The 13,845-nt window shown below is 39.8% G+C and overlaps 1 protein-coding gene across 4 annotated transcripts in view; it reads left to right on the top strand.

The window, feature by feature from the left end:
• rapgef3 (Rap guanine nucleotide exchange factor (GEF) 3) overlaps positions 1 to 13,742 on the top strand; it is a 47,393-nt gene extending 33,651 nt beyond the window's left edge. For all 4 annotated transcript variants that reach the window (XM_066671883.1, XM_066671886.1, XM_066671884.1 and 1 more), the window contains 16 exons: positions 983 to 1,061; positions 1,233 to 1,383; positions 1,922 to 2,004; positions 2,550 to 2,580; positions 3,822 to 3,900; positions 4,068 to 4,205; positions 4,486 to 4,583; positions 5,316 to 5,441; positions 7,111 to 7,292; positions 10,413 to 10,503; positions 10,589 to 10,639; positions 11,276 to 11,363; positions 11,453 to 11,517; positions 11,724 to 11,778; positions 11,918 to 11,989; positions 12,636 to 13,742. In XM_066671883.1, the coding sequence (XP_066527980.1) occupies positions 983 to 1,061; positions 1,233 to 1,383; positions 1,922 to 2,004; positions 2,550 to 2,580; positions 3,822 to 3,900; positions 4,068 to 4,205; positions 4,486 to 4,583; positions 5,316 to 5,441; positions 7,111 to 7,292; positions 10,413 to 10,503; positions 10,589 to 10,639; positions 11,276 to 11,363; positions 11,453 to 11,517; positions 11,724 to 11,778; positions 11,918 to 11,989; positions 12,636 to 12,754 (1,508 nt within the window). In that variant the 3' untranslated portion in view covers positions 12,755 to 13,742. The remainder of the gene's footprint in view (positions 1 to 982; positions 1,062 to 1,232; positions 1,384 to 1,921; positions 2,005 to 2,549; positions 2,581 to 3,821; positions 3,901 to 4,067; positions 4,206 to 4,485; positions 4,584 to 5,315; positions 5,442 to 7,110; positions 7,293 to 10,412; positions 10,504 to 10,588; positions 10,640 to 11,275; positions 11,364 to 11,452; positions 11,518 to 11,723; positions 11,779 to 11,917; positions 11,990 to 12,635) is intronic.
• The last annotated feature ends 103 nt before the right edge of the window (positions 13,743 to 13,845 follow it).

Here is a 13,845-nt window from a genome sequence, read left to right as displayed (position 1 = left end):
GTAAAAGCATTAATCACAGGGACATTCTGTCATTAATCATGATTAATCACAAGTTACAATGCTAGTATTTCCTTCATTTTTATGGAGGTGAGATAAATATGTAAGTGTAAAGTGGTATGCACAACAAACTGGTTAGGGGAAAGTTGCTTACTGTACTATAACATTTTAGAGTAGTTTTTGTGATATTTGAATTGAAATTTCTTAATTTTCTGAGGAAATGCTAAGCTGGTGCTAGCTAATGCTAGAAATGTGAGCTAACATTAAACTCAATGTTCAAAGTTCAGACAAAAGTTTGAATTAAGAAAAATGTGCACACAAACAAACATGTGTCGCAGATAAATGGATAGTTACATATAAATATTTAATGCAGATTAATTTGTTATTATTAAAATACTTTTTTATTTATTTAAATTGTGCTGAAAAACAGCACGCTGTCTCCAAATGTTCCGGTGTTTTCCCAGACAGGCTGGAGGAAAGCAAGTCCTCTTTAATGAGCCTGTTTGTGTGTGTGTGTGTGTGTCTCCAAAACATGTTTACACACACATTGTGTGGACTTCTCTTCCTTGTGGGGACGTCACAATATAAATTTGATCAAGATTTAAGGTTATGGTTAGGATCAGGATTCAGACTAGTGCTTATAAACAAGGTTACATCTAAAGCTAAGGCTAGGTCTCCAAAAAAAAACAATGGAAGGTTTTGTAATGTCCCCACAATTCACAGAAACAAACCTAAATGTCTTAATATCTAAATGTAAAAGGAACATGTTCAAAATAAGGTCTTTTTTTAAAAGCTACAAAAGCTACTGTTTTATACTAAAACGGCAGAAGGAAGTGATTTTGTTGCTGAGTTTATGATTAAACTCTTAGGTTCTAGTTCCATCTTAGTATTTACATTCATACGATACACATGTGACCAAATCACTATAGCACACATCCTGATATTGTTTAAAAATGGCCGTGTTTGTTTTCCCCCATCTCTGCAGATCCTTGTATTGGTGACTTCCTTCTCACACACCAAGTCTTCATGCCTTCTACACAGCTCTGCCCTGCCCTTCAGCATCAATATCCATTCATTCCCAATCCTAATTAACCTCCACTGGTCCTCATTCCTCAAACAATACATGTCTGTAACTTGTGGCTGAACTCTATTTTCAAGTGTCCTGTTGTGAATGTATGGGATGAATGATCCCTTTGATAGATATTAAGTAAATGTCTCCTTAACCCTGGCTGCACCTACCACGCTGAGCCCTCCGAAGGCTCTGAGCTGGAGAAGGCTGCCTATGCTCTCAACACCAAACAGAAGATAGTCAAGCTGGTGGGTCAGTGGGTGGCATTCTATGGACCACTGTTGAAGGAGGACCCAGTGGCCTCACAGTTTCTGGAGGTGTGTGTTTGGCACTCACTGAATCATATTTAACTTATAACTGCAGCTGTCAATGTTTTTATAGGGTAATGAAACAGCCATTTTGTGTAGTTATCATGTAATTACTTTGTGTTTACATTGTAATATTTACATAATTACATACCTGTGTATTTTAAGCTGTGTAATCTTTCTATTGATAGATTTGAGGCTTCATATTTGCTGCCAAATATAACATTATGTGTGCAAATGGTCATTTGTAAAATATTTTAATCATCTCTTTATCAACTTGCCAACACAGATGTGGTAGCAGCAGATGTGTAGAATCCACAGTTTTAACACAACCCTTATTTCAATAGACTAATACTATTACTATTTATAATTACATTTTTAAAACATATCTGCATAGAGTATTAAAGGATAGGCTTCTTTTGTTTGTTTAATCATGAGTATTATATAAAACACTAAGTGTATGCTTCACTTGAAATGACGTTTTGCAGTGTTTTGGCTTCAGGATGTACTTGATCTTGATCTTATTCATATTCTTTTTGTCTTGACACAGAAACTGAGAGACGAAGTGATGAGTGACTCAAGACTCTCAAACATGCTCAAGGAACAGCTTAAGGACAGGAGAAAAAACAGAATGTAAGTTCTGCACAAACTCAAATAAAGGGAATGGTATTAGGTTAGGTTTGGTGCTGGCATCATTTATGATTTATATTTATTTTTTATATTGTATACATTTTATTACACTATTATAAGAGATTTTATTACCATTGGAAAAAATTAAATATCTCCAACAAAATAACGTTCCAGAAAAAGAAAAAAAACCTTTTAACCAGTTGAACTTTGAAAGGAATACGATTTGTTCCCAGCAAATTTTGGACAATTACAATTTAGACAAAAATTTAATGCAATCTAGAAATGTTTAAATAGTGTACATATAACAAACTACATATACACAACCAAATCATAACTCTGTCACAATGAAGATACAAGGTTTGGTTTACACACCCTGGAGGGGGCGCGAGTCCTTTGCAGGGCAATCAAATTGTAAACACTAGCCTTGGCTTCTTCTGCCTTTAAACATACTTTACTGACTCCTACTATCCATTATAAACTCAGCAGCTAGGCATACTCTATAACCTTGTACAACACATTTAACAGCCTTATGTCCATTCTCCTTGCAGGCTGGAGAACGGATGCCAAACAGTGACGAAGGTGAGTCCCATTCCATCTCTGGGAAAAGCTGCACAGATAAGAGTCCAAACAATACAGCCTCAAGAACTTTGAGACACAGCATGATAAAACACAGCAGCCACTGGAAAAGTCAACAGCTTAGCACTTTCCCAGATAAACCTAGAGCACAAAAAGAAACAGAGTGAATGGTCTGATAGTGTTGTAAACACCAAAGTTCAGTGCCAACAAATGATTGGCCAGTAGTGTGGCTTAAATAATCCATGTCCATAATCATGACAAGCATTTGCTTGGTGATTGAATGTCCATGGATTTTAGCAGGGTCCAGGTTTGGAAGAGTTGAGTAGGCTTCAGTCTTGCCTTAGGTTATAGATTGTGTGTTTGTGTTCCATAATTTTTATGATAATAATTTGATTCTAGCTTCATTAATTGATGTCTCAGTACACATAACAGTGCTTGGAAGAGGTGAGCGGATGGATCCAAATATCTATAATATCGATACCACCGCTGGTATTGGTATTGAGCAATACCGCTGTTGCACCGTCACGTGGCGAAGAGTAGCTGTATCAGTATCGGTATCGATATCAGCGATACTGGCTCTGTATTTACTTGGTATCGGATCGATACCAAAATTCCCAGTATCGCCCACCTCTAGATTACAACCCTTACAATCATATCATATCATTGTGATATGATTTGTGTATCATATCACAAATCATATATTTTGGGTTTGTGTACTCATTTGTGTAAATTAAAAATTCACCCTGAAATATATTTTCTGCCAAATAAATGCAACTATAACTTCAGTAACATCAAGACATCATAATTCCAACGAGCACACAATCATTCACCCCATTTATGAGCTGGGAGGTAGGTAATAATTAGTCAATGCTGAAATAACAAAATCAACACCACCTTCTACGGCTAGATGTAGAATACACTGAGGGACCTGGAGCTGACAGCATCCCCTCAAATGCTTTCTGCATTCCACACAGGCCAAAGTGTTCTTCTCTGACTTCTAGCTCTCAATCCTCACATTCCAGTGATGAAAAGAAAAACTACATACAACCCTCCCAGCCCTCAATCTGTCATACCTCAGATGATAAGCACTGAAACATGTGCTGTATTTCAGAGCCTGGATATTTGGGATCTCGTTAACAGCAGGGTTTTGATATAAGAAGCTTTCTGTACCAGTGTATAGTTGAATTCCACCGTAAAAATGCCTACATCTGGTCAACGTTTTCCGTTTTCTTCACGCATTACAGCTGACTCAGAAGTTTGATTGGTTTGCTGCTTATGATGAGGGTCTGGGGAGGTGTCAGCCAATCAGAGCTCAGGACAAAGGTGGGTCTGAATCTTCTGGAGGCGTCCGTAAAAGGTTTTATACATAAGGACATGTCATTTAGCATGATAAACAAATGTTGCAAATGCTTTTAAATGCCACTTAAGCACTGACTATATGATCAGCCTTGAGCATGCTTAGTAATTAGTTCTTTTAAATTTCCTCACAGTCTTGTATGAGATTTTCAAAGCAGACCTCAGCACTGTGACGTTAATGCTACCAGTCAACTCTTCAGTTCAGGATATCATGGCTTCTCTGGTGAATCCCGGAGGAGACCATGTACTGGTCAAAATGAACTCTTCAGGAGGTAAGGCCCAGAGATTCTGGATATCAGATTGTAATATTAGCATAGCTATTAGCTGTAGTGGCTATTACAATTTACCTTTCATATTAGCTACTTAATAATCATGGTAGTCAAGCAATAGCACACTGAATAAGAGCATCAATATCACCACAGCGGGGAGTTCTCCATGGGTCACAGCTGACGTCACAGTGTAGAGTATCCGCTGTATTGTGGGCTTTAAACTTAGAACTGTTTTCCACTGTTCCAGCATGACAAATAACATTTTTGCTCTATTGCCTGTTAGAGAGAGTTCAGCTGAAGGTAGATGCCACCGCCGTCTCTACGTCCCTGGGGCTAAACGAGAGACTTTTTCTGTGCCCTGTCTCACAGGTGGAGCAGCTGGTGAGTGGCTTTTTACCTCAATCTACCTCCTGTGTGCACCAGACCAGACATACTCAGGATTTAAATTAATATTTTATTTTGATAAAAATAAAAATACTCACAAAAATTAGAATTAAAATTTTTAATTAGAAATTGGAAGTTAAAATGTTAGTACTTCTTTGTACTGTTGGGAGGTAGATTAGTTTTTTAAGGTAATTAATTTTTTTTATTAATTTATGATAACGTCTCAGTGTAGATTTGATGACTTTTGAATTGAAATCTCTTAATTTGCTCAGTAAAATATTCAGCGAGCATCAGAAAGAAGATTTAATGGGGAAAAAAACATCAGGCTATTGGTTTCGTTACTTATACAAGGTCTGAATTTGCACTCTTGTAGAGCATATCCAATTAAAACATGTATCTCTATGTTTGTGGACGTTTAGTTTACCGCATCATTTAAACACAGCAGCCATCCTTCACACTGTGTTAATATTTCATGATGAATGGACCAATATAAATGCTCCAAAATTACTAGGTACCCCCTTCCCCTGCCCCCTTTTGTTAAACATGATCCATGTTTTTCATTGTGCAGCGATGATATGTTTCAGCATAAATAAAATGTAATGTGAAATATATTGTAAATTTAAAAAGTGAAGTCTGGGAAGAAGTTGGGGCCAAATTAATATCTAAAAATTAGTTTATAAAAAAACACACACACATGCTGAATAGCTGTCAAATGTTTGTGTACAACAGACCCCTCTGAAGGAGCAGCTTGGTCCAGAACAGAGTAGCACAGAAACTCTGGAACAGATGTGCTCTAAGGACATCGCTAGCCAGATGACCAACTACGACTGGGAGCTCTTCACAGCCATGCACGAGGTAACAATCCTGGATGAATATTTTTAAATGGCATATGAAAAAAACTAATCCAACATGACACTCTCCTACAAAAATTATAGGAAATAAATGTTAGGAGTCTTACCCAGGGACTGTCATTGTTATAGTGTGTTGCTCAGGTATTTACACCTACACCTAGTCCTCTGCCTAAAACAGGGTTATTCTCTATCATGTGATACCATCCTCTGCATGGTATTTCATTGGTCACGTTCTCCAATGTAACTTGTGCTTGTTGGTACAGTGCCAGACATTAACAATTTGTTTCCTTCATTACTGAGCTTGATCATACAAATCACTTAAGGTGCTATGCAGGTAGATCACATTTCTTTCAGCTTCTCTGGAACCAACATCAAAAGCCATAGTAGGAGGTTGTGTATCTGATCTGACTGAGACTCATAGACACATGCCTTATCAGATACGAAGCGTCGGAGGCAGAATGAGTCAGGATTTAAGAAGCTTCACTGGCGTCCTGCTGACACCTCCTGTGCTCAAACACCTGCCCCAGATTTATCTGCTCACCACAGAGCCTCATGCTATTAGTCAGTACATTTACGTCTTTTTGCATAATTTAATTCCACATGACTAAGAGTTTAACTCAGTTTAAACACTGATTGGGTTGATGCAGTAAATCATCACTGTCCAAGCAAAACTGTAGCTTTTGTAGAAGGGGTTGGGGAACAAAAAAAAAAAATCTGAAATACTCCCTGCCCACTTTATTAGAAAGCCCTTCCTTGGAGCTCTACTTTGAAATCTGTACAGAAGCCAAGTCCAAATATGTCAAGCAGGAGCACTGTTGTCAGTGATTCCACCACACAATATGCTGGATTTTAAAAAAGGCATTAGCTTTAAGTTCCACCTTTCTAAAGACAATATTTATCCAGCCAATCCCTTTCCTCTAGTTCTCGTGCAGCTTTTGCTCACTAACGTCATTTGGCCATGAGAAAGCCATGAGAATCTTTGCTGTTGCCGTTCTGGAGAAAACATCCAAGAATTGGATTTTTAGATTGTTTTAGTGAAGATTCAATAATCCTGTCCTATGTACACACACTGTAAATTCATGCTTTTAATCTGGTTCTTTAATCAGTATTTGGTTACAATGAGGGCATCACTAGCATGGCCAAGCCTGTCTAACTGGATTTAGCTGCAATGCAGCTAAACAAATACTAAAATAAATGTAAAAAAAAAAATAATAAATAACTTACAATTATCATGCTTAACCAGTATTATTAGAGTGCACTGAAGCATCATGAGGTTATGGTTTTGCTCTAACACTCAGCTCTACTCTGGACATGTAACTACAGCACCTTTACTGTGGCCAGAAAGTGACCAGTGGTGAATGCTGCTGTGGTGTTTGATGTTTGGAGTGTTTTGCCTGTGTTGACTTGTGGAAATTATGTACAGTATATCCCCTTTTAGTCACTTTATAATCAGTTCACTACAGAATAGCCAGTGAAGCATTTGTCAGAGCCCATGGTGTGAGTGCTGTTTCCTTTTCAGTGTCATATATTAAAGGACAAAAGCACAAAAGGCCAAGATTTGTTTGCTCTCCTTATAGTGAGAGTTGACCTAGAGAGACTTTGTATGATTTGCTAATGTTAATGGAACATGTCTAAATCCATACCTAATGTCTAAAACCTTTGTTACGCCACAGGTCGAGCTGGTCTACTACATTTTTGGTCGACACAAGTTTCCAGGGGCCACCACAGCTAACCTGGAGCGGTTTGTGCGCCGCTTCAATGAGGTGCAGTATTGGGTGGTGACTGAACTCTGCCTGTGTGAGGACCTGATGAAGAGAGCCACACTGCTCAAGAAGTTTATCAAGATTGCAACAGTGTGAGTGTTACTTTACTGAAACAGGGGGAGGATTTGCATTTGAGGTGTGCAATAGTGAAGGTCAGATGGTGGTATCGTCTGCTTTTCTGGTGACATTTCTATGATCCAAGAAGTTTTCTGCTGCCGCTTTGGCTTTAAAATACATCAGGGGCAGATATCCCAGAAGAGGGCAGAGGGGACACTGCCCCCTCCCCAAATAGTGATTCTAAATATAACCGTATATTTTTAATAATAAATAGTAATATGCACTGTAAGACCTGTGCTAAATGATATGATTTTAGGTTTTAGGACTGAATCCCCCCGCGTCTGCCTCGTAGTGGTTTGCTCCACTGTCATTTTCAGTGATGTTACATTTTGTTTTCGAAGTTGCTCTAAAAATTGGCAGTTGCACCCTGTACATGGGTTCATTAGGGTGAAGGGCGACAAAGGAAAAAGGAAAGGGAGGAAATATTTGCACCCTCACCCTTATTTTTCTCATTCTGTCACAGTATTAACAAAGCTCTGCCAGGTGGTTTGCCCCGCCTCTGAGTACCACAGTCTAATCAGCGTTAGGTTTAATTACGTACAGTTGCGCCTCTTTTTTGGGCAATTTCAAGATGGCACAATAAAATAAAGTGCCAGAAACAAAAGGGAAAAAACACAAAAAAATCCACCCATGTTCAGGTCAAGTTTGGGCGGGAAAAAGAACAAAAGGGGACAAAGGGCCAGCCTGCCTCCTTACTGACTGAGGGCAATAAATAACAAACTATCTTTCCCAAAAAGAAACAAGGAGAAAGAGCGGGAAAATATAAAATGAGAAAAAAAAACCCAGACTGGAATATCCAAGCGAAAAGAAACCCAGGGGGCAAAAAGACAGGGCAGAGCTGGAGAAACATTGGTGTTTTACTCTGCCTTTTCTGGGCAGACCACCAACACAATGACACTTTAGTACTTTTCTATTCACAGCTCAATTTAATGATTTTTCCTTCATTACCTTCATGTTATTCTTTGTTAATTAGATTAGCAAATCATTTTAATCCAGCAGTGTTGACATTTAACATAATTGTATATATTTACTACTCATTATTGTGGGGTGCTGTGTGTTTTATTAAGCATATTTTCCAAAATAAAAGCCTCTGTGCAACAAAAATCTGTTTAAGGCGATTAAGACTAGAGCATGTATGCAAGATAGTGATGTGAGTGGTCCAATAGTGGACAAGCAGTGGCCTACCAACAGAAGGGCACTGACCTTTTTAAGCCATTGGTCTGAAATATACCCTCTGTCTGGGAAGAGAGTCCTGGGAAACTCAGGGGATAGAAGAAGGGTGAGAGGACTTGAAAAAACTCGAAATCTCTCAGCCCTCTACCGGTGTCTGACTGTGTCTTTAGCCCACATGAGACAAAAGAACCAGCAGAGAATGTTTGGCACTGCAGTGTTGCGTGTTTTCGCTAATTGGATCTGGGGCTGTGCTGCTTCCCCTGGTGGTCAGGGCAGGAACAGCACCTGCACCAACCCTTATAGAAACGTTGCCTTTTACTCAGTGAATCATACTAGGAAGTATTCCAATTCATGGCTCTCAACCAATACATCATTTAGATGATAAAATCAGCCAATATTGAGCCTATAAATTAATTAATAATTTCTCCTTAAATGTTAAATGAAAATCCACAATAATAGAGACCAGCTTATTAAATAAAAATGTTCTGCTTCTAAAAGGTGTACCTCTAAAGGTAATGCCTTTTAAGATGTATTTTTCAGTAGCTTGTATAAACTAGAGTAGGGTCTGGTGGTGTTGCTGCTACACAGCTTTAGGGTCTAGAGCTCTTGGGTTCAATCCTTACCTCAAGTCACTGTGGTGTGTTCCCCCTGTATCTATCTGGGTTTCCTCCAGGTGCCCTGGTTTCTTCCCACAGCCGAAATAAAACCAACACATTGCTAGATGGATTGACTTTGTAAAAAAAAGTCTACTATTAATCTACTATGAGGAAGGGGCCGGGTTTTAAAATGAATCAGAAGCAGGTGATTTTCGTTATCAGAATATTTAGCTCATTATAACTGAGGCCTTAGTATAGTTTCAGACAATCTAATCTTAGTTCATATATTCACTGTCATGTGCGCAGAGCAAATATGCTGGCCATGTGATTTACCAGCTGCAGAGTAAACTGTTCCATTGACTAAGAAGCTTTCAGATTCAAAGAAGTGAATCAACCTGCGCCAAGCATAAACAAAGTGGTCAGTCATAAGCTTTACGTCCATTTACCTCAGCCCTTCTTTTTGTGTTTACTCCGGAATGGGTTGGATTTACCCGCTTTCCACAGAAAGTCTTTATATAGATCCTTGAATTCAAATTTCGTAGAAGCTGATCATGTTTAAGGCCGGTGTTTACCGAACTAGTCACGTTCCTCCAGTTTGTCACCCTCTAGCTTTTCCTGCCCGACGTCATTTGATCGGAGAAAGCCTCACCCTGATACACTTGAAGCACTTGAAACTGTACACATTCATCCTAGGATTATGTAGGAGGGGCGCACAACTCTGAAGTCATTTATACTCAAGGGAGTGTTTGCAGACAGGCCTACTTCAGAATGAGCAAGATTAAGATCAATACAGTGGAATTTTGTTTATGTTACTGGTGTCAAACAAAAATTTCATCACAAACATAAAATGAATCCGTTATTACGTCCTAATGTTTGGGAGGGAGATAAATGCGTAGTGTGATGTGCATGAAAAACTGGGGAGAGGAAACAGATCTTTTTTAAATTTATTATAACATCTCAGTGTAGTATTGAGGAATTCTTAATCCAAATCTCTTAATTTGCTGAGTAAAATTTCAGGGAGCGATTTGGCATCAGACACAGAAGCTTTATTAAAGAAAATGAATGCTTCAGAGCAGTTTGTGGCTCAGACTATAAACAAATGTCTCCATTTTCCAACTCATAACTCACTCTGCAATGCCACTACCCTGCTGATGTTACCACAGTTCTGGGGCTTATCCACCACTCATGTAATATCCATAATAACCATTAGTAAATAACACAAGGTTTTGTAGAAAACCCTTAACTCTGTATAATTATCAATGTAGTATCAAAGCTCAGAATTGCTTACCAGGTAAGGACTGACTTATCTGCCGCCCTCTGTTGTAGGTTAAAGGAGCAGAAAAACCTCAACTCCTTCTTTGCCGTGATGTTCGGCCTGAGTAACACTGCAGTGCAGAGGCTCTATAAGACATGGGAGGTGGGTGAATGTGATCTATACCTGCCGAGACTTATCTTATTAGTGAGTTCAATTCAGCTAACATCTCCTATTTTGTCTTTAACAGAGAGTGCCAAACAAAACCAAGCGGATCTACTGTGCCTATGAGAGGTTACTGGTGAGTGTAGCATCAGAACCATGCACAGACCCAGGGAGCAGGATGTGGCGGGTGCTGAGTTTCTACAGCACCCCGTGTCTGTGTCACACAGCTCCAGGTACCTGGATGTTGTGGGTTCAAGTCCCGCTCCAGGTGACTGTCTGTGAGGGGTTTGGTGTGTTCTCCCTGTGTCTGTGTGGGTTTCCTCCCGGTGCTCCTGTTTCCTCCGGTTACACACAATGAAAGAATTGGTTATTTTTATCCTCCTGGTGCTCCACCTAGTGTAATTAATTTTTACTTCACTATACTGAAATCAATGAGGAGGCTGAGGGAGGGAAAGGAGGTGGTTTCCTCCATAAGTTACATAGTGCCGTTTCTACAGTGCTGAGCCTACAGCAGCAAAGACAAAGGCACTGATCTCCCTATTGCATCTCAGTGAAGCATCACAATGATTTTGAGGCTGTAGGTTCAAGGTAAAAATATTACTTAGTGTTCCTTTAATTACACATTAATCCATGGGGTAACATTATAAACTGTTTTTACTGTAAGACTGTAGTCCAGCTGTTTCTCTGCATGCTTTCTTACCCCAAGTTCATCCTCTCATACATGCTCTGTGAAATTTTAATTCATATTTTATCACTTTATTTATTCTGAAAGGATCCATCTCGCAATCACAGAGCGTACAGACTAGTCGTGGCCAAGCTCAGCTCACCATACATCCCCTTCATGCCCCTACTGCTGAAAGGTACTGTCCGTTTGTTGTACCATCACACTGTACTCATGTAAGCTTTAAACATATAAACTTATAACTCATCCAGACCAATCTCTCTTCAGACATGACGTTCATCCACGAGGGAAACAAGAATTACACGGATAACCTGGTCAACTTTGAGAAAATGGTAAGGTTTGAGGGAAGACTACTCCTAAAAACATGGCGTAAGACAAGTACAGTGCCAATATTAATATTTAGGTTTGGGGTTTTTTATTTTTTAGGTTTTTTTATTTTTTAGGTTTGTTTGTTTGTTTGGTTGGTTTTAGTTTGTTATTTACTTAATTTTTAAACATTTTACTTGCTGTAATTTTCCACTGTCTTGAATGTTCTCAGCGCATGATCGCCAAGACGGTGAAGATAGTCCGAGGCTGTAGGAGCCAACCTTACGGTGAGACTGCTCCTCCTTGTGGTAGATAGTGGCTATTGCAAGCTCAACAGAGACTCCAATGTCTCTGGGGAGAAAAAATCTTGTAATTTTGTTCGGTGACGAATAAACCTTTAAATAACATTTTCTTTCCTATTTTCAGTGCCTTCATCCCCTCAGAAAGGCCTCACAGAGCGGATGTTCCTGGAGGCTCCTGCTATACGAATATCTACATGTAAGTTGAGCTTCTGCAAATTCTCAAGCCTGGAAGAGAACAAACATGAAAAATATACACTGAATGATCACTGGATTAGGAACACAACGGTATCTACACTCACTGTCCGTTTTATCAGCTCCACTGACCAAGTGTGATGTGTGCTGTAGTGACACTGATGTGGTGGTGTGAGTGGATCAGACACAGCAGTGCTGCTGGAGTTTTTAAACCCTCAGTGTCACTGCTGGGCTCAGAATAGTCAATCTACCAAAAACATCCAGCCGACAGCGTCCTGTGTCACTGATGAAGGACTAGAGGACGAGCGACACACACTGTGCAGCGACAGATGAGCTACTGTCTCTGACTCTACATCTACAAGGTGGACCAACGAGGGAGGAGTGTCTCACAGAGTGGACAGAGAGGGGACACAGGGTTTAAAAACTCCAGCAGCACTGCTGTGTCTGATCCACTCGCACCAGCACACACTACCACCACGTCAGTGTCACTGCAGCACTGAGAATGATCCACCACCACATCACACCTGCTTTGTATGAAACAGATGGACTAGTCTGTAATTGTAGAACTACACAGTGCTCCTGTGGACAGTGGAGCTGATGAAGTGGACGATGATTGTAGGATACAAGTAATTATTTTTATGTCCATTCAGATTCGGAGCAGGCGATGACCTTCCGCAACGTGGTCAACATAAGGCACTACATCCAGAACATGAAGGTCATTGACAATCAGAAGAAACTGACCCAGCTTTCCAGAGCCATAGAGCACTAACGGCCTAGCTCCAGCCTCACTGTCCTTTCACCAGTCCACCTCCATATTGGAGGAGGACCATCCTGCACTTGTGTTTCTTGAGGGGATTCCATTCCATGCCATGATGGCCCTGTAACTGAGGTTAATGACTGGAAGGGTCTCACCCGAGCAGCGTCCAAACAGTTCACCTTCACCAAAACTGGACATTACTTAGGGGAGTAATCACTCGTTTTCTCCAACGATTTTTCTTAACATTAATGAAACTGCCTGGAGATTCTGTACTAAACCTTTTTTAAACATGCTCGCCCCCATGTGGTGGACCCCCGGAGCGTAAAACTGGTCCCGTCCTGTTCTGCCAAGCTGAGGAAGGCTTTTTTGGAAAGTGTAAAATATAATAATCACTTTCGTAAATCATGTTCCTTGGTAAAAACGACTTATTTCTCTTTTAAGCTCTAAAGGAACTTTAAAGGCGTTCAGGTTAAAGGAACATTAGGTAAGATTTCTGCTCCTGGGCTCCCCCTAGAACTGCAGAGTATAATCCAATTTTATAACACGGTCCTCTCCTGGAGTCATAAGGGGGGGAAGGGGTGGTTTCCTACCCTCCCCAAAAGTTACATAGTGCAGTTTCTGCAGTGCTGAGCCCAGAATAACAACGACAGAGGCTTAACTCTTCCTGTTACTGCCCAGTGAATAATCACAATGATTTTGAAGCTGTAATTTTAAGGGGAAAATGTTACCTACTGCTCCTTTAACTTGCAAATCCAAGGCTATGATGCCTTACCAGAAGTGTCCTTTTTTACAGCTGTACTTAGAGCACGTAGTCCTCTTAAATAAGGAAGATGTAGAGTACTGACAAACCTTACAGGATAAGCTTCTTAACTCCGTTGCCAGAGGCCAGTGAAAGTGTAGATTTCTAACACCGGTTGTAGATAAGCTACGCTCTCTGAAAACAATGCAAGATGTTTTGTAGATTATTATCAAACATTGTATTAAATGTATTTCATATCAAATGTACATGTTTATTTTTGTTAAATAAATTATTAAGATATTGTTTAAATGAGTGGATACTGTCTTGGGGCTGTGGGTTTAATCCCAACTATGAGTCTCAGTCT

Source organism: Hoplias malabaricus, chromosome 5 (assembly GCF_029633855.1).
Source record: "Hoplias malabaricus isolate fHopMal1 chromosome 5, fHopMal1.hap1, whole genome shotgun sequence".
NCBI classification, from domain to species: domain Eukaryota; kingdom Metazoa; phylum Chordata; class Actinopteri; order Characiformes; family Erythrinidae; genus Hoplias; species Hoplias malabaricus.
The sequence above is the reverse complement of the archived record's forward strand: the minus strand, read 5'-3'. Positions and strand labels throughout refer to the sequence as shown.